Genomic DNA, 21,067 nt, shown 5'->3' with positions numbered 1-21,067 from the left:
TCTGCATTGCATTCAGGTCTTTCAGGTTACCCTGATGTTTTGTTTTATAGTGCCGTCTTAGATTAAATTCTGTAATTACAGCCACATTAGCTCCACAAATGAGACACATGGGTTCAGTAAACATATACTCAGCCTCCCATCGGTTTTTAAAGGCTCTATTTTCAGAATCAACTTTTCTCTTCAGCATCGTGTGAGCTAGCTTCGCAATAACTTGCAGCATCTTAAGGTAGACTTGATTAACGTGGTAACTGTTCGGCAAGGCAGCTGAAGCGCTGCATTATGGGATCTGTAGTTTATTGTGTTACCAGCGCTTCATATACCCGGGCTTTAATAACAATAAAACAGTATATAAAATGATCTCACGGGCGGATATAATTACGCCGGGCGGATGTGGCCCTGGCCCTTGAGTTTGACACATATGGACTAAATAGAACTTGAAAAGATATATTTTTCAAATGTGATCGCGCAATTCAGATAGAGTTCGCGCACTACAGCCTGCATGCCTCAATAAGTCATCCTCCCCTCGCCCTTACTTTTTTACCGTTCATCTAATGAATACACTGAGTATGGCTTTACCAAAACAATCACTGATGGCGAATAAAGTATCCATTATTCGAGTATGTAGATCGGGTTATATATATATACATATATATATACCGCGTATCTAGCGAGAGAGTAGTGTGTTAAAAAGGTAGAAAAGAAAAGGGAACATTTTAAAAATAACGTAACATGACTGTCAATATACAGTATTTGTTTTGTGAGTGTTACTGAGTGTTGCTGTCATCAAGGATTTGATTATCATTATTTCTTTCAATCAGGTTCGTATTTGTAGGATGTGTTGTGTTCAAGTTACATTCCGTGTTTGTCAATCGTTGTAAAGATGACAGGTTTCATTCATCGATTCGTTTCTTACTGCATCAATAAACAGCTCGTCTTCTTCTTTATCTGAGACCTGACACACTGCATACACAGGTTTTTTTTACACTGTCTTCCTTTAGCGGGACATTGACTTTTTCCAACGTGTGCTTTGTTTCGCAGTAGTTGGATTTATGAATATGCTTGTATGTATGAGGCGCTTCATATTTTTGCTGCCTTTTCAATTGTGTAATTGGTTTTGTTCAGCTCTTTGGAACTGTTGCCTTTTATCTGTGCACTCGTCAGTTCACGTGAGCCACTCGGTGTACATGCATCGAAGGTTCCCAGCTGTGCTGGTGCCATCTCGTGCTATGTCCATGGCTGTATTTAATGTTACCTTAGTCCTGGCACTTAAAACTTCTCTCGCAGTTTCGCTGAGTTTGTGTCAAACACCACCCTGACCATCTCATCTTCCTCTCCATAAGCACAGTCCTTCACCCGTGAATATTTACCCGTGGCAGTTTGCTATTGGATTGCCGCTGACGGACGGCCTTATATGGGCAGGCACTAAATTACAAGCGCCAGCGTAGCCTGTCTATGAACTTAATTTAAAGTGTAGGTTTACATCGTGCTTTGTTTCAGTAGCAGAACTCATGAATATGGTTGTATATGTCACTCGCTTCGCTTCTTATTGTTTCGCTGCCTTCTCAATTATATAATGCATGTTTTCTTCAGCGCTTTTTGAGGTCTTCCTGGTTTTCTACGTACTACGTGATTACGTGGGAGGCGTGATGATGTCACACGAAACTCCCCCACGGCGTTGAAGCTCATCTCCATTACAGTAAATGGAGAAAAACTGCTTCCAGTTATGACCATTACGCGTAGAATTTCGATATAAAACCTGCCCAACTTTTGTAAGGAAGCTGTAAGGAATGAACCTGCCAAATTTCAGCCTTCCACCCACACGGGAAGTTGGAGAATTAGTGATGAGTCAGTGAGTGAGTGAGTCAGTGAGTGAGTGAGTGAGTGAGGGCTTTGCCTTTTATTAGTATAGATATATATACCCGCGTATCGCAGCGGAGAAGTAGTGTGCTAAAAAAGCTAGAAAAAGTAAAGGGAACATTTTAAAAATAACGTAACATGACTGTCAATATAAAGTATTTGTTTTGTGAGTGTTACTGAGTGTTGCTGTCATCAAGGATTTGATTATCATTATTTCTTTCAATCAGGTTCGTATTTGTAGGATGTGTTGTGTTCAAGTTACATTCCGTGTTTGTTAATCGTTGTAAAGATGACAGGTTTCATTCATCGATTCGTTTCTTACTGAATCAATAAACAGCTCGTCTTCTTCTTTATCTGAGACCTGACACACTGCATGCACGGGTTTTTTTTACACTGTCTTCCTTTAGCGGGACATTGACTTTTTCCACCGTGTGCTTTGTTTCCACAGTAGCTGGATTTATGAATATGCTTGTATGTATCAGACGCTTCATATTTTTTGCTGCCTTTTCAATTGTGTAATTCGGTTTTTGTTCTGCGCTCTTTGGAACTGTTGCTTTTTATCTGTGCACTGCGTCAGTTCACGTGAGCATTTCGGTGTACATGCATCGAAGGTTCCAAGCTGTGCTGGTGCCATCTCGTGCTATGTCCATGGCTGTATTTAATGTTACCTTAGTCCTGGCACTTAAAACTTTCTCTCGCAGTTTCGCTGAGTTTGTGCCAAACACCACCCTGACCTCATCTTCCTCTGCATATTTAGTGGGAGTTTGCTATTGGATTGCCGCTGACGGAAGGACGGCCTTATATGGGCAGGCACTAAATTACAAACGCCAGCGGCAGCCTGTCTATGAAATTAATTTAAAGTGTAGGTTTACATCGTGCTTTGTTTCCAAAGTAGCAGAACTCATGAATATGGTTGTATATGTCACTCGCTCGCTTCTTATTGTTTCGCTGCCTTCTCAATTATATAATGCATGTTTTCTTCAGCGGTTTTTGGAGGTCTTCCTGGTTTTCTATGTACTGTGTGATTACGTGGGAGGCGTGATGATGTCACACGAAACTCCGCCCTCACGGCGTTCAAGCTCATCTCCTTTACAGTAAATGGAGAAAAACAGCTTCCAGTTATGACCATTACGTGTAGAATTTCGAAATGAAACCTGCCCAACTTTTGTAAGGAAGCTGTAAGGAATGAACCTGCCAAATTTCAGCCTTCCACCCACACGGGAAGTTGGAGAATTAGTGATGAGTCAGTGAGTGAGTGAGTGAGTGAGTGAGGGCTTTGCCTTTTATTAGTATAGATAACATTTTCCAATATTATGATCTACTGTATAATTGCTGGCCTTATATTGTTTGTCATAAATAGCTTTTTTTTAAACTGCTACATCTTTTGCAATAGTCACTCTATCGTTTTATATTCTACTTAACTTATTCTCAACCCTACTCTTTTATGTTTCTTTTCTTTTTGGAATCTGCTATTTAGTGTCAGTCTCTTGGTAAGTGGGAGTCTAGGATATATGGTAATTTAAACGTTTTAGTAGGCCAGTGGTTCTCAAACTGTGGGGCGGCCCCCCTATGTGGGTGCAAAGTAACAAAAAGGGGGGCGCGAAGATGTGAAAAAAAGAAAACAACAATCAAAAATATGAAAAATACATCTATTGGAACCAAAACAAATTAACTTAAACTACATTCTGATACTACAAAAATAAATATAGAGTTAGATAAATGTCAATAAAAGTAAAGTAGGTATAATAAAATATGCATCTATGATATATTAAAAAAGAACAAATTGGTATTAGTGAGCTCCTTTCAAAAAACGTTAGGGGGGCGCGATTAAAACTGTTATGAAAACTCAGGTCGCAAATAATTAAAGGTTGAGAAACGCTACAGTAGGTTATCAAATCTAACAAACATATGCTCTTTGTTTTTTGTTGTATTGAATTGTACATTACAAAACAACACCAATGCAAAATCTGCCCTTGTATTGTGTATTGCGTGACATTACTGTGTGACCAAAATGAAAACAACTTTCTTCCAAAGCAAGGAATTACTAATGCCCATCATAGTGGCCACTGACTTAATAAAAACTGGTACTTCTTTAATTTTATAGCAATACACATATTCTCAAGCAAAAATTAATTCTTTGATGGTTCCCTCAAATGCTGCAGAAGTCAAATCATAATAACGGGACTCTGTACTGATTTCTGTCAACCTGGGTGATTCCTAATATTTAAGATAAGTTTTATTTGTTATAGAACTTCATAAGACTTCTTGCTCTTGTTGTTGGCAACCTGTTGTTAATGACTGGTTACTACAGTCCTTTCATTTATAATTTATTCTTCCATAAAATGAATGTATATGTAACACATACTTTCAACAAAGATGAGGCAGTGGCTTTTTAGTAACCACTGTTGTCTCACAGCTCTTAAGTTCACTGATCATATTCCAGCCTGAGCACAGTCTGTGTGATTGGTACTCTTGTGTCTGTGTCGGTTTTAGCCACATTCTAAACATGTGCAAGTTAAAAGGTAATGCAAAATTTGCCACATATGAGTCAGTATAAGGGTGCCTTGAGAAGGACAAATGCTAAATTCAGTTTTGGTTATTTTTGCCCAATGCTGTTGAAATAAGATCTAGTCCAAATGACCTCCAGCTGGGTTCAGTAGTTTGTTAATGGATAGATGGAGAATGAATACAATTTCCATTCATTACTTAAAATTCTGGCTTTCTGTTTTACAATATATTTGTATTTTTGTACAGTAACATTACTCCTCAATTATTAAGTGGTAAGAGGATCACAGGTGGGCTGGGGTCAACATACTTTATAATAAATGAACAACAATAATTCAAAAGGAATAATTACAGTTGAGCTAAATAACTGAAATATCACTATCACCCTAAGTTAGTAAGGAGTACATCAATTAAGCTATTTTTGTTTTTACTCAATAAAATTATGTAAAGTATTTTAATACATTCTTTTTTATCATTGTGCTGGATTGAGGCAATCTGCTATACAGTATGCTGGTCGGACAAGCAAGTACAAATTTCACTGTACTCTGTAAACGTGATGTTATCTACTACTACTACTGCTACATTATTTAAATTTAAACTGCTGGAACTGATTGACATTTGTGAAGTCATTAGCACATCACCTTCTTTGCAGTCATACTTCAAGTGGTTGACTTTTCAATCTATTTTTAACTGTAGAGGGAACGTGTAATTCTTAATTGCTTTTATTATTATAATGACACATGTATACATCTACAATTATACTAGAACAATATTAGCTTTAAAGAAACATGCACCACACACACATGCAGTATATTCACTGAGGAACATCATGAAAAGATCCTTTTAGAAGAGTATACTCGGACAACTAAAAGGGGGAAAATATTCTAAAGCATAAGCATTATGATGGTCTTTTGCATTTGTGGAGTTGTTTCATGATATAGAAGTCCTTTATTATTTATTTTTTTCAGTTACCTTGATAGTTCAAGGTTTTGATATTAACACGGAAATACTTATTTTTATTTTATTATTTCTTATTTTTAAGCAGACATTGGCAGAATGTACAGTAAATTTCAAAGGTGAATTGACAATGCTATAAACAAAAATACTTTTAACATTGAAAATAATTTTGAAAGTATGCAAACACACAATTATTTAGTAAATATCATTTGCAAATTGTTCTAATTGTAGAAATTGAAGCTACCAGTGCAGTTTGGTTATGAAAAAGCATTTCAATTTTATAATTAAAACAAACATTGTTAACACCAACTGACAGGTCGATGGGTAAAAAAGAAAAATAACAATGACTATATACACTATTCCTTTTGTTACTTAAATTAATTTAAGTGTACTGTGACAGATAGGGGGCGCTATCGCTCCCTTGAACCCTTGTCCAAGACGCTAGACACCAGGTAAAAGTCCAAATAGTTGACTTTTTATTAACACAAAGTGCACAAAGCACCCTCCTCTCCACAATACTCATAAAATAAATCACAATTCTAAATAATACACAATCCACAACTCCCAGACGCGTTGCCACCCTTCCAACCAGCTCAGGTCCTCGTCTGGGAGTTCCCAGAGTCCTTTTATAGTTCCTGACCCGGAAGTGTTTCCCATCCTTCAGTCCATGATTCCTTATCACTTCCGGGTCAGATACAAAGTCCTTTTCTTCACCCCGGAAGTACGTCATTCCTCCTGTCCATGTGACTCGGATGCACTTCCGGGGTGTAGGGCAAATAGTAGTCCTTGGTTCTCCCTGGAGCAGCCCCTGGTGGTCCCGACGTTATCCAACAGGGCATTACAGGAAAACTCCATAGTCCATGATGCCCTGCTGGAATTTGGGGCATCTCCATGTCGCAAGGAGGGCTCCCTCTGATGGCCTGGGGTATTGGCCGGGGAAAAATGGCCGGCCATGGACCACAGTACACATACTGTAGCTTATTGACCTGATATTATTCTGTTAAAAAATAATTCTTCTACTTTATAATAAATGATTGCTTATTTTCTTATATGTTTAAAGAATTGTTTATTTTTTCATTGTCTTGATTTTAGTCATTCCAGATTTTCAGGAGATCTATTAAGGGTATTGTCAAATGCTTTACTTAAATGAAATATGTCACACTACATGTACAGAAATAAATACAAAATAATTATTTTCTTCAGTTACTGATTAAACATGTGGTTAATTGAGTGCCTTAATGGTAAAGTGCTCATTTCTTTAGGGATTGCCAGGATAATCTAAAATTAACCTCTTCAAGTAATAGGAGTCAAATGAATGCTGAAATGTATTCATGTGCGCAGAGTATGTTGCTGCCTCATTTCTCTTTTTATTCAGGGCCAAACTTTACTAAACAGCGATATTCCAGAACAATTAAATTTGTATCATTGATTCATTTTTTTAGCCCACTTTTTTCACTATAGGCATAAATGTTGTGTAAACATGAAGATTCATTTATTATCTCTTTATTATATTAAAAAAAGTTTTCCATCGTGCCCACGTTATTCAGCCTTGAGCACTCCCCTCCACACTGCTTACCTAATACTATTCCTACTGCACACATCCTCTCTCCGTACAACCTTGTGACATTCTCAGTGGTAATTTCCCCTTCAATGCAGTCAGTTATAATGGCAAATCAGAAAAACAAATTACCTATTCAAGAATGCTGATTTTTTTTTTTTTTGCATTTTATTGATTTTATTAAAATCAAATAACATTCCATACAAGCAAGTCAAGTTTAACAAAACTAGTTTCAAAACAAATCAACCCCCACCCATGAGAAAGAGAGCTAGGCCAGCAGAGTAAAACTTTAAGCTAGTAAAAATAAGTAAATAGATAACAAATTAATAAATGAATTTTAAAAAACTAGAATAAATAAAGGGGAGAGAATCCGCTACCTCAATTTAAATGCTTATTCTAAAATGTTATTGATTAGATCCTGCCAGGATTTTAAAAAGAATGCTGAAGTTTACATTGCGATAGAAAAAGAATGGCAACAGCTGATGATGAACATCGAAAAAAGAACATTAACAAAAAAGAGCTGCATATAATAAAAATCAAGAACAAAGAGAAACATAAAATAAATGAGAAAAAGAAAAATATAGAAAAACAATATGTGAACAGAAATGCAAAAAAGCAATGTTTACAGAATATAAGTTAGATGATAAAGTAATTCATAATACTGTTTTGATGACATTTTAATGTAATTTACTTTTATGTTTTATTATTCATTGGTATTTAAAATAGACAGTTGTAGTGAAACACTCAAGTAACTGTTTTCTATCTAAATAACTAAGGACCAAACCTTCTTCCTCCCGTGCCTCATATACTCTTCTACATTTCATCTCTTTAAATACAATAGTTTCCTCTAATGAGATAGCAGACGTCCAGTACTTGCCCCAGGGGTTGGTGGCAGAGCCCCCTAGTCTTCTAAAATAAATAATTTTTTACTTTTAAATTGTGTAATGAATAACTGAGTTTAACTGAGGTCTTTCTTTTGAGAGCAAACCAGGAGAAGTGTAGTAATTAATGAGCAGAAGTCATTTTGAATAGAGATGTAAACAGTACTGTAGATTAATTGTAAACACAGACAAGGACATAAGTCAAAAAACATAGGTAGAGGATCATAGCAAGAAAATCAGAAACCAGAATAGTGAAAAAACTCAAAACATTAGTCGTAAATCTTAGTCAAGGGGCAGAGAAGAGTTCAAAGCAAAATATTCTCTCAATTGTTAAAAAATATAATTTTACGAGTAATTATTAGGTTGTATCCACAATACTGTACGATGAACACTACGTGGTGCTGACTTATAAGTCATGCTAATGACTTATGGCATGCTAATGAATTCACCCAGTGCAAATTCCCTAAGCAATCACCTGGCAATCTGTGAACACGCCCCCTAACTAGAGGTCCTCAAAACAGAACCTATAACGAAAACAAGATGTTGCTGCTGCCAGCAAATGTTTTTACTTTTTAACCTTTAAATACAGTATGTATCTGATTTACAAAAAAAAAAAAACAATGTGATGACCAAATTCCTTGACTTCTAAAACCTCCCAGAACAATACCTTCATTATTTTTACAGGCATGGCAGATCATGGTAGTATGAATCAAAAATCACTACAGATGCTAAAAGCACCCACACTTGAGTGTAAACTAGGGATGTAATGGTACGTATATTTGTATCAAACTGTCATGATAGGGGTATGATGGTTTGGTGCATGTAGTTGCATGGAGAATATGCAGTGAAAGTGCAAAGACTGATTACTATAATGTGGAACCAAATTTACAAGTGCTAGTTCCACATGGAAACCTTAAACTGTAAGCCTTTAACAAGTTTAGCCACACACTGATTGGCGCCTCACGAAATCAGTCATACTATGGCAAGTGTAAATGACATAGATGACCTGAAAGACCATCCTGCTTTTTTAAATCAGATGTGTGGAAACATTTTGGGTTTCCAGCGAATTACAACAGCAATGGAAAGCGAGCGATAGATTGGACAATGACGGTGTGCCAACGCATATTCAACGGCATCGTCCAGATGTTCCAATCACTGGAGCTAGGCAAAAAAAAAACTCAAACTACTGATCCTTCTAGACTGCATAAAGATCCAAAAAAATTACAGGAGCAATTGGCATTTACATTTCATCAGCTACACAGCCATATGCAGTGGTAGAAGACCCTGGCATCATGTATTTATTAAAAATGCTCGAGCCTCGTTTCAAAATTTCATCCCATTTGTACATAACCCAATCTGTGGTCCCTGCAACTTATGTGAGCATACACAAATAGTGGTTGAACACAAATTGTCCACTGCTATTGCTGTAGCATTATCAACTAATGGATGGACTTCTCATGCTGCTGAAAGCTATCTCACAGTGACCACCCAGTTTATTAACTCTGAGTGGCAAATGAAAAATTCAGTTCTCCAAACGTTAAAACATTTTACTTCCTTATTATTATAATGAAGTATCCAAAGTTACCAGTTGGGAAAATGATGCATGACTATACCTGCTATATCAATCACTCCTTTTTACTTCTTTTAAAAACACATGGGATGTTTCAGTTTATAACTTATTGCCTTTGGTTTTTATCAGCCTGTATGATAAATTTACTGCTTACAGGTAATATACTACAGGCTATAGGCTATCAAGTAGACTACCTCAGGGATTGGCAGATGGCAACTTTTACTGTTGTCGTTTCAAAATAAATGAAAAGAAACCTAGCCTAGCTTTTGAAATTTTTGTTATATAAATTTCATTGTACCAAACCCGCACCAAACCGTGATGTCCATTGTGAACCGAACCATGACCTTTCTGTACAGTTACACCTCTAGTCTAAAGTGTCCAATTAACAGCTTTATATATGATGTAGGGTGGCATAGTGGCGCAGTGGCTAGCGCTGCTGCCTCACAGTTAGGAGACCTGGGTTCGTTTCCTGGGTCCTCCCTGCGTGGAGTTTGCATGTTCTCCCCGTGTCTGTGTGGATTTCCTCCGAGTACTCCGGTTTTCTCCAACAGTCCAAAGACATGCAGGTTTAGTGCATTGGCGATTCTAAATTGTCCCTAGTGTGTGTGTGCAGCCCTGTGGTGGGCTGACGCCCTGCCCGGGGTTTGTTTCCTGCCTTGTGCCCTGTGTTGGCTGGGATTCGCTCCAGCAGACCCCCGTGACCCTGTAGTTAGGATATAGCGGGTTGGATAATGGATGGATGGATATATGATGTACATCTGGCCATTTTTAAGTAACAATTAAAAACAAAAAAATTTGAAGAATTAATTATTCTGATTTTTATCTTTACAAATTGTATAGTTCCTGTCTTGACATTATGTCTGGTGGACAACCACATTTACAATCAAATATCAGTTCCCTGTCTTTGTGCTTTGTTAATGTTTTGACATTAATTTTCAATGCTCAAAGATTATCAGATATTTCTTGAAGACATTTCTGTAGATCCATTCTTCTTTTAGTTTTTATGTTACTTTTGTACTCAAATGCATTGTTCTAGAATATGTTTTAAAGAAATTTCTTTCTACTGAATTTCTCATTATTAGTTCATCATTTAACTTGGTCCTGTAACTGATGAGAGTTGGATATTCCTGTACCTTTTTTAACCTTGTGGCTAACTTTAAAGACATTGAATGTTTAATGCTGGAATTTGCAATCATCCTAAACCTTCACACTGAATGAAAAAGTGCTATCTAAGTTAGATGTTTATCTTATTAATTAAAAGCTGTAAGGCTCCTGTGCTGTCCATTTAACAGAAAACTCAGGTGACACTGATCTGACATGTATTATTTGAAGAATAGTTAAAACCAGAGGGGTTGCTAGCTTCAGCACATATCTGGAACTTAGCCTCTCTCTGTTAATGCCATTACTTCAACATATGTATTGTATGTTGGGGAGGTGGTGGTACCGGTAGATTTTTCACCTAGTTGATTATTGGCTATGGGGTCCCCCATAGAGTTTTCATGCTGTTAACGAGCACAGTTAGAAAGCAGAACAGAAGGAAGAACGTCTGGGCTATCAAAATCTGGGACTGGAAGCCTACGTTTTTTGGATATACTGGGAGGAAGTCGCTCAGGGAATAAATCTCTGGAAGCCCCTCCCAATGACACCATGGGTTAAAACTGTTAAAAATACAATGTATAAATTAGACTATAGACTTAAATAATAAAATTTGTAGATTTGAAAATCAGTTTTTTGTTTCTTTGAGAGCACATATAATATTGGAACAAACATAATTTCTACTATAAAGTAGTTTATATAATCTGATATCTCATGATAATCAAAAATAAAATAACATGCACAACACTTACACCCTTAATCTGCTAAAAAGAAATGCATATCTTTTTTCTTTGATGTTAAGACCAAGGTTGTTGTTTAGATTAATAGTTTATGTATATGAACAACAGCCAGTTCCTGAACATTTTAGCATTTCTCTCCAAACTCACAAAGCTTCCCATAACAAGTGTCACGCACGTGCGCTTAGGAGGCCGCGTAAGGACCCAAACTGTAGCGTGAAATCACATGCCAGAAGGGAATGGCGGGGTACTAACCTCTCTCTCTTTGTTCCTGCAGAAAGAAAGATGCACCGCCGCCATGAATCTGCCACGACTCCCTGACCACGAATTACCACTTCCATCTTCCCTCTGTCAACTACTGATGACGTCAGCACTCCCAGCATCGATCTCGGTTCCTTCCCAGCACTCCTCTCTATCTACTTCCGGTCCCTCTCCATAAATGCTCCCCACTCCGCCATTTTGACTGTCTGTTGTATATGGAAACTCTTACATTGACTAACTGTTCAAATATTTCTTACAGTATACGGGGCCGGAAAACAAAAAACCTTGATGACTTGTGTGTCTCTTTTTTACACAAGATAAAAAAAACCATTACGAGTGACCCAAAATAATGAGCTGACCTTAAAGCAAATTATTAAGGCATAATTCACATTCTATCATTTTAATCTGCTGAATGTTTAATCAACAGCCCTGCATCATCTCACCTGATCCTCTCTCTACCAAGACAAATTCCTACTTACAGTAAGAATGTAGTTACCCTGCTAGTAATAAACAGTTTTCACCATTCATAAAGATAGCAAGTCAATATTTTATTATCCTTTGTTCTACAAACATAAACCCTTGAGCACATTTTTTATTTTCTCTCCTGACTGATACACACACATATTGTAGTCAATTGTTAGTTAAGAGACTGGAAACAAGATCATGATATAACAAAATGACAGCAAAAAATGGTTTTATAATTTCAGTACACTGAACAAAAAGCCTTACAGTTCTGATAGACAGATTTACAAGTATCCCTCAAGACTTCACAATCATGTTTAAAGGAGACACAATACTGTAGTAAAGATTCATCCTAACCAGTGTGACTCCTTGTTAGTAGAATGACACCTCAACAATCGTTGAAGTTAAATCTTAAGAGATGAACTGCAATATTAGTTTCTGGTCTGACTGGCAATTCCACCTAGTAGACTGACATCTAGATGTTCTTCACTGAAAGAAATTTCTAGTCTGTACAAACTACAAATTCCATACTCATTTGTGACAAAAACACACTGAAGGACAGTCAATAATCATTCCCAGTGAAACTTTTACTATGTTAAATCACCTATGAATACACCTGGAAATGCCTGTCTCTGGAATTAATAAAAAAGTACTCTAAAAATTAAATAATCTACACCATATTTGTCTTTTTTGTGTGATTCAGTGATGCGATGACAGCTTACTTTCTGTTGTTACTTTCTTTAGTTAATATTGACTGGGCACTTCACCAGTTTTCACCAGTTGATTGATCCAAGGTGACAGAAGAAATTAACTTGGGTTCAAAAACAATCCCAATCCATAAAGTGATTAGTTGCATAAAACAAGCAATGATGCAGACTAGTTTACTGAAAGAATAAATTAAAGCATGGTAGCACACACCAGGTCAAGGCAGGTGAGATGGTATCCCGGAATGTCAGATCTTCAATTGTTTTTAAATAATAGAATGCTTATATTTTTATTGCATTTTGTTCAAACAAGATTAACTAAATTTACAGGACACTTGCAGGACACTTTGCTGATGATGCTGTGATCTTCACAGAGTCAATGGAGACTCTAATCGGGGTGCTCAAGAGACTGAGTAAGGAGTCTGAGTGTCTGGGCGTGCGAGTATCCTGAATAAAAACTAAGATCCAGGCTTTTAATGACCCCTAGGCCACAGTCATCAGCAGTGTGGCTGTTTACGGAGAGAGTGTTGATCTTGTCAGGAGGTTTACTTACCTTGGCAGTGAGTGACATTCATGTCTCTGGTGACTTTTCCTATGAAGTCAGTAGACAGATTGGGAGAGCATTGGGGGGTCATGAGGTCACTGGAAAGGGGTGTGTGGCGCTCCCGATATCTATGCAAAAGGACGAAGTTCAAGTCTTTAGAGTCCTGGTGCTTCCTGTCTTGCTATATGGTTGCGAGACATGGACGCTATCCAGTGACCTGAGACGAAGACCAGACTCTTTTGGTACTGTTTCTCTCCGGAAAATCCTTGGGTACCATTGGTTTGACTTTGTGTTGAATGAGCAGTTGCTCATGGATTCCCGAATGAGGCACAATACCTGCATTGTGAGGGAGCATCAGTTACGGCACTACAGCCATGTGGCGCATTTCCCCGAAGGTGATCCAGCTTGGAAGATTCTCATTGTTGGGGACCCGAGTGGCTGGACCAGGCTAAGGGGCCGCCCACGTAACACCTGGCTGCGGCAGACAGAGGGTAATTTCTGGAGGGTGGGATTGGACCGCGTGTCTGCCTGGGCCATGCTGATTTTTATCACTGTTCAGAAACTTTGAGCAAAGTCATCCATCAGACAGACAGCTTATCATTTGATAACAGATGTGTAAAATTATCAGAAATTTGACAGCCACCCAGTTAAATGTGTGTAATATCACATGTCATGAAGCGCCATGTCACATGTCATAAAGCCCCACATAGAATTTCAACATAAATAAGGCTTGTCCAACGGACCAAAAAAGAAAAACAACAATGATGACAAAAGGACAATAGGAGTTGGTGAAGGCACCATCAGAAAAGGAGACTGAGACACGTATGACTGTTTCAACTGAACGTCAGTGAAAGCATCGTATGAATAACATACTGTATATATTTTCCCTAAGCTTTTTCTAAAAACTATATCCAGATTCTTATTATCAATTTTATTTTCTATCATCTCTTGTTCTATTTGATATTATTATTTGTTAATAAAGAGTTGTGCTCTTAATTGTATCATGAAGACACCTGCATGTTTGTCATTGCTGGTGATATTAAGTTCTTAAGTAGAGACTCCTATAGAATATTGTGTGATGCATTTAGACATCACCATTGTCTAAATTTAATACAGTATATCTGTGTATGAATGTGAAGGAGTTCTAAGTAGTATATTGAGGGGTGACTGACAATTAGTTGTTCTTCTAAGACTTTGTCTATAGGATCTATATGTGTATGTGTATCTGCATGTGTGTGTTAATCTTAAGTTGAGAGAGTAGACCCACCTAGTAACAGACATGGGAAGTCCCATAAAACCCACAATAATACAGATGGTTATAAGATGAGATGGAATAGACTCTTCTAAATTGTTCCTCTGATAGGGACTGATGTAAAACTTTGCACATGGTGAAGTTCCTGTGTTTTAGCAGCTGGTGAGATTTGAATTAATTAAAACATAGAGTTTTACTTATTAAAATAAAGCCATACATGTGTCACCACTGCAGACAAAAATAAATAAATAAATAAAACTGAGCATCAATAACATTGTAGCCCCAAAATATTTAAGAAGGATAATCCCTTTCAACCCAATGAACACCATAGTATTTTAGAAGAGCTTTTGATTACTGACAACTTGAAGCAATCAGTCAATAACAAATCTGGAACAAATACTAATTTATACATACCATCCATATCCAGTCTCTGCATGATGATTGCCAGCTCCACCTCACTGGGCATGTACCCCAGAGAGCGCATGGCCATGCCAAGTTCCTGTTTAGAAATGAACCCATTGCCATCACGATCAAGAACGCGGAAGGCTTCCCGAATTTCTACAGAAAGAAAAAAGGAAAGTAATGAAAAATTTAATGAGCACTTGACTGTTAGACTGTTATTGCAAACATCCATAAAGATTTTATAGGTTTGGAATTGTAAAATGTAAATACTTCAATGCAGGCCATGTTGAATTACACATTTAGTCAAGCTTGAGTCTCTTTTGAGCAAATGGATCTTGATCACTGAGACTTGAAGACAAATGGGCTAAAGAATACTATGGCACATCTCTAGCCAACAACAAATATTCTGCGCATTTAAAAACCTGACAGGTCAAGTATCTGAATGTATGGCCACATTGGATAGGGCTACAAATGTTTTAGTCCCTAAAAGTTCACACACAAGCCAGAATGATGTCAACATAAAGTGAATCTCAGACAGGCACATGAATTTCCAGTGCTCAAACCATCTTAAAACTTAAGAGGTAGATCAATTGTTTAAAAACATATATTACATGTTGATTAATAAAGAAAAAGCAAGATTTAAACTAATCCCAAGACTCCACACAAAGCTATTTTTAATTGTCATCTGCCCCGGCATTACTACATTAAGCTTTTACAGTAATATTGCCAAGAAAAGAACTGCATTGCCAGGTTATGCTAATGGATAATCAAAATCCACATTTTTGAAATGCTCCATGAGATGTTTGGATAAAAATAGACAGTATCAAGTCAAGATCTTTTCAGGTCAATAGCAAAACAAGTAAAAGGTGCATTAATTTGAAAAACTTGCAGAGTTATTAAAGATGCATTCTGCACACACAACTTTAGAAAAAAAAAGTATTTCTGCCATTCTGCATTATCCAGTCATTTCAGCAAGAGCACTTCATCCAAAATTTTGTTAGGTCTACCACAAAACTAATCAAAGAATAAGTCATTCTAGCTAATGGTAGTGTGCCTTTAAACTCCAAATACAAATGTGGAGTACCCAGGGAAAATTAGAAATAAGCAGTCACTATATATTATGTATAGCAGTAAGATGGGAGGCAAATGCAGGGCTTAATTTGTGACCAATGGCTGAAATGAAGAGTAATGGGTGATGAATAATTTAATTTGATATATACTTTAAGTGACTGTGCAGGCATATGTACTGTATATGTTTACATTTACAAACACTTGTACTAGAAAAGCATATTGGTAAATAGTAGACAATATATTTGAATAATTTTTAAGATGTTAAGACAAGTTTTTTTATATAACCAAGAATTTTTTAATTTATTTAATTAAAAAAATGTAATTTAATTATTAATTAAGAGTATAAAGGTAAAATAAAAAGAAAAGAGGATAATGTAACATATGAGAAACCAATGGGAGAAAAAAAATGGCAGGCAGTGCCTGTAGAAAAAAGTGCCATTGATACCAAGGGGACATAAATGGCAATGAGGATTACAAGTAGTTTGGAAAGGTACTAAAATTTTGACTTTGGCATCAATGACAGCTTTGGTACCTCAGTACCAGTACCAAAACAATACTGAAACAAATAACAAATAACAAACAAATCTGTCCCCACCTCATCAACCCCCTTGTCTCATAGCTCCTTCACTCCCCAGCCCGCAAACACGTGTACCCCTTTGCAGTAATAAAAGAGGAAGGAGTCCCCTTTGAGTCTACCCCTTTGGGGTATTTATATCAATATATACATAAGAACAAAAGAGTTTTGACAAATGACTGGAAACCATTTACTCTATCAAGCTTGCGTGTTTAGCTAATAGCTAAGCTGTCCCAATAGCTGATCCTCATACTTCTTAAATGTTGTCAAGGTTTTTGCTTCAACTATATAACTCAGTAGTTTGTTTCAGAATCCCACAACTCTTTTTGTAAAAAGTGCTTTCTGGCTATCACAGAATTAAGGCAAACAACTGGTGAGGTCAGGAAAGATCAAGTGGTGATACAGGGTAAAACCATATACAGAGACAAAAAGTTAAAAGTTGACTTAATTAGCTGCTATTGCAACTAATTAAATCAACTCAGTTTGTCACTGCTTGATTGCAAGTCCTTAACTTGTAGGCTCAGTCAAATAAGAATAGGAATAACACATTTTTAGAATGAGCAAAGGAAGAAGAAGCAACCCCGAAATTTTATTGCTACAGTGGACATCGGCAGCAAGATGTGACTGATGTGATGTTCTGCCACAAAACATAACAATACACAAAAAAATGCAAAAATTAGACCTTAAACTCCAAATGGAACCTCAGGCTTTACTACCTGTAGATTCCAAACTCAAACTGCCAAAATGACGCCTTGCCTTCTAAATCTAGCCTCAGGCTTCTCTATGGCCTAATCTGCAAAGCAGGAATTTACTCAAACCCGAACACACAAAAATATGGGGAAAACCCTACTCAAACAACCCTTAATATTACAATTGACATTGTCCTTTAAAATCTTTAATTACTTCATCAGTGTGAATGTCACACTCCTGTCCTTCATTGATTTTACTAAACTGCTGGACTTTAAACGCCCATTTTTTGCATGTCTGAAATTCTATTCAGAAAACGTGATTGATAGTATTTTTTTTTAAATGAAAGCCTACCTATTACCGCCACAAACAATAACATTGAACATTGGTACCCAAGTATGAATCACTGTCTCTCTCCTCTAGTATGCGCTTAACTGTTTTGGCATTTCCTTTTTACCTCAATAAATTCTGTCCTGCCGCTGTTATTGACATTAATGAACATTGTTTCACAGGCATGAAATGTTGTCTGTCTTCATCATTCGACTATAAAACAACCAATGAAAAAATGTCACACTTATAATTACTCGCACTTGAAATGGCATCACAATGTTTTTCACACACTGTGGAATACAAAGTACACAAGCAGCATAAATTAATGCGGAGAAGGGAGAACATGCAAAGTGGCACATAGTGGACAAGAGCAATCAAGCCATTAGTTAAGAGCTGCAATGGATGAGAGCTCACTCGCAAAGTTTTCACAGACACATCAGGCATGAAAATAAATGGTGGACATTCTTTGTGAGAATGGAAAGACAGATGCAATGTGGTTCCAGACAGTAAATTAGGCACATTTTAGGAGAAAATAAATGAGACACATAAAAAATTCAGATGCCTAAAACTGTGAGTAATGAAAGTTCCATGCACTTTCATTTTATAAATCCCAATCAACATGAATTTTAACACACATGCACGAGCCTTCAGCCCCACCCCAATTCCTCCCAGAAGTTCACATATTTGAATATGCAAAACAATATAAATAGCCTCTTACATCCAGTGTTTTGTTAAAAGGCAATGGCAAAAGAACATAGGAATTTCTGAGAATGTGAAATGAAGGTCCTTCTCAGTGAAGTGGAGGAAAGGAAAAACATACTATTTGGTGGCTTAAGTAGTGGTATAAGCAAAAAAAGAAAATTAATGAAGTGGTACAGCATTGCAGAGACACTCAAAATTTCAAATTCAGAAAGTCGTATGGTGTCCAAAATAAACAAGAAGTGGTCAGATATCAAAGTCGAAGTGAAAAGGCAAGTCGCAGCCCACAGTCTGAGTGTCATATGGAAGTGTATTAGGGCCAAAGAGAAGAAAAAAAACAGGGACACAGTGAAGAAAAAAATGGCCTATGTCGAGATTAAAGTCGAAATGTTGACTTCATTCCCGAAATGTTGACTTCATTCTCAAAATTTCGACTTTAAACTTGTTTATTTTGAAATTAAAGTAGAACACCGTAAACTCCTTAAAATCTAAATGTAATCTTCTAGAGGTTCTCAAACCCCATCATAACTAAAGTAGCACATTAAATGCTTCATATTCTATGTGTTCCCCAACCCACTCGTTAATTGCTACATGCTTTTTAAATGTGGTTTCTCTTACGCTGACAAGAGCTTGCAGGCAGCAATCACCACACATACATTGCATTCACGATATTACAGCTCTCTGAACATTTTAGAATACTAAGATGTATACTTAAAATCACTTTCATGAGGAAATGCATTAAAGCATGTATTAAACACTTGGAGACACCGTGGTGCAGCGGTAGCGCTGCTGCTTTGCACCAAGCATAGTCATATCCTGCCTGGAGTTTTGTATGTTTTCCTGGTGGGTTTCCTCAGCGTGCTTCAGTTTCCTTCCAAAGGCATGCAGGTTTGGGCATTTGGCCAGGCTAAGCTGATGCTACTAGCGCATGTGTGTGCTTGTATTCACCTTGCGATGAGCTGGTCCCCAGACCAGGGATTGTTCCTGCATCATGCACAATGTTTTCTAGGATGGGTGGATGGATGAATTTAGCATCACCAAATCCCCTAACCTGCATTTGTTTGGAGGGAAACCAAAGCATGTAGAGGAAGCCCACTACGAAAACATACAAACTCCACACAGGGAACACCAGGGACGTGACCCCCTTACTGTGAGGCAATAGTGCTAACACCGCACCACCATGCCGCCACATTTATTTACTAACAGTATATATTATTTAAATGAAGTTAACAATTTATCTGTAAAATACAATATACATACTTTAATGCATTTCATCATAAAAATTATATCAAGTATATTTCCTAGTAGTCTAACAGTACACTGCTAACCAAGAAGGTAGCTCTTGGATATTGTAGAAGCCAGTCATCATCATGAGACAAAAAATCAGTATGATCGCTAAATAGGTGCTCTTTTCTAATTTTTCTGTTTGTGATGTCTTCTAACAGTGCTAAAGCATAAAGTAGCCATGACAGTTGGGGCAGATTGGCTATTTTGTGCACCATTATATTGTTACAGAATGATTACAATCAAGTGCTTTAAACTTGTAAATGATATGCAGTTCATTTCAATGTATTTTTTGTGACAATAAACACCCAAACATTCAGTGTTTATACCTTCTTTTATGATCAGATGACAGGAAGCCCACTAGTAACACATTCAAGGAATGAACTAGCTATGTAAGCATACAATGAAACAGACACATACCAGAATACTTTAGGAGTCACCTATGAAGACAGCTGAAGGAAATAAAGTTTCTTGGACAAACATACATGCCTAAAGGCAAAACATACAGACTTAACACAGACACGGGCACAGTATTAACAATACTTTCACAAATAAAAATATTAAAATATTATTTTATTCAATTTTACATAAGAAAAAACATTCAAAGAAATAACAAAACATAAAATCAGTATCTAGATGATCACAGTCGGAACAACTGATTCTTTCCCTCCCATACAAGTAAAGGAACATGGAAAAAATAGGGCAATCGCTATAATGAACCTTTTCATTTCACAGTTTTCACCAATACAGTTATACTAACAAGAAAACCATTAATCATTACTTTGTTTTAACAGAGACAAAGGGGATCAATTCACAAACCTAAAAATCATTCCTACTAAAAAAAAAATTCCATGTCTCTCTAACAAAATGATTGCAATAATGTATTTGCTGTAAATTACTGTTTCTCAAAAGAGCAAAATCTAGACCAGTCAATTAAATCTTTACTGCAGTGTAACCCTTACTCATAATCTACCTCAAATAAAAAAAATAAATAAAATGTACGCATTCAGATTCCAATAGTAACATGGCTCACAGCAATTTCTTTCACAGTGAACTTCTGATACTTGTTTATTGATAGTAGATGAATTTGTGTTAGGTATCTGAAATGAGTGAAATGTTAGGCTTCAGTTTTAAAATAATGTGTTGTAATCAACTTAAAAAAGTGTCAATCATTTCCAGTGATGTGTCATTACTTAGTCTGATTAAGTTGCATGTTTGTTGAATGATCTGAAACAGGAGAAATTTACATTATGGACATGACAAAAAATACTAATAAATATGAGGATGAATGGGTTTAATGAATCTTCCTCTCTAATCAAATAACCTAACCCCCAAATATACCAATGAGTTATCATTTTACAAATGGAGATATAATATGCACACTAAACACAACATACATTTTACTCTATCTACGACTAAGATCCCTTTTTAGAGGGATTTCTCTCAGAAAATGCTAGTTTTCCCACAGTGTTTAAAATCATAGCAATACTAAATTACCTTGGTGTGTAAGGGTGGTTTTCTATGACACAGAGGGGAAGAAAGTGCCAAGTAATTTCTCTGCATCCCCAAAACCCAGAAAAGAAAAGGGTATCTTAGAAATTTTTTCCCTAACTGCAATACCCACTGTGACTCGGTGA

The 21,067-nt window shown here is 36.7% G+C and overlaps 1 protein-coding gene across 1 annotated transcript in view; it reads right to left on the bottom strand.

Annotated features, from left to right (window-relative positions):
- The window catches only part of caln1 (calneuron 1), a 323,053-nt gene that overhangs the window by 218,748 nt on the left and 83,238 nt on the right, over positions 1–21,067 (bottom strand). Inside the window, exon 3 of the mRNA XM_039756994.1 lies at positions 14,798–14,941. Within this exon, the coding sequence (XP_039612928.1) occupies positions 14,798–14,941 (144 nt within the window). The remainder of the gene's footprint in view (positions 1–14,797; positions 14,942–21,067) is intronic.

Source organism: Polypterus senegalus, chromosome 6 (assembly GCF_016835505.1).
Source record: "Polypterus senegalus isolate Bchr_013 chromosome 6, ASM1683550v1, whole genome shotgun sequence".
Lineage (NCBI taxonomy): Eukaryota > Metazoa > Chordata > Cladistia > Polypteriformes > Polypteridae > Polypterus > Polypterus senegalus.
The sequence above is the reverse complement of the archived record's forward strand: the minus strand, read 5'-3'. Positions and strand labels throughout refer to the sequence as shown.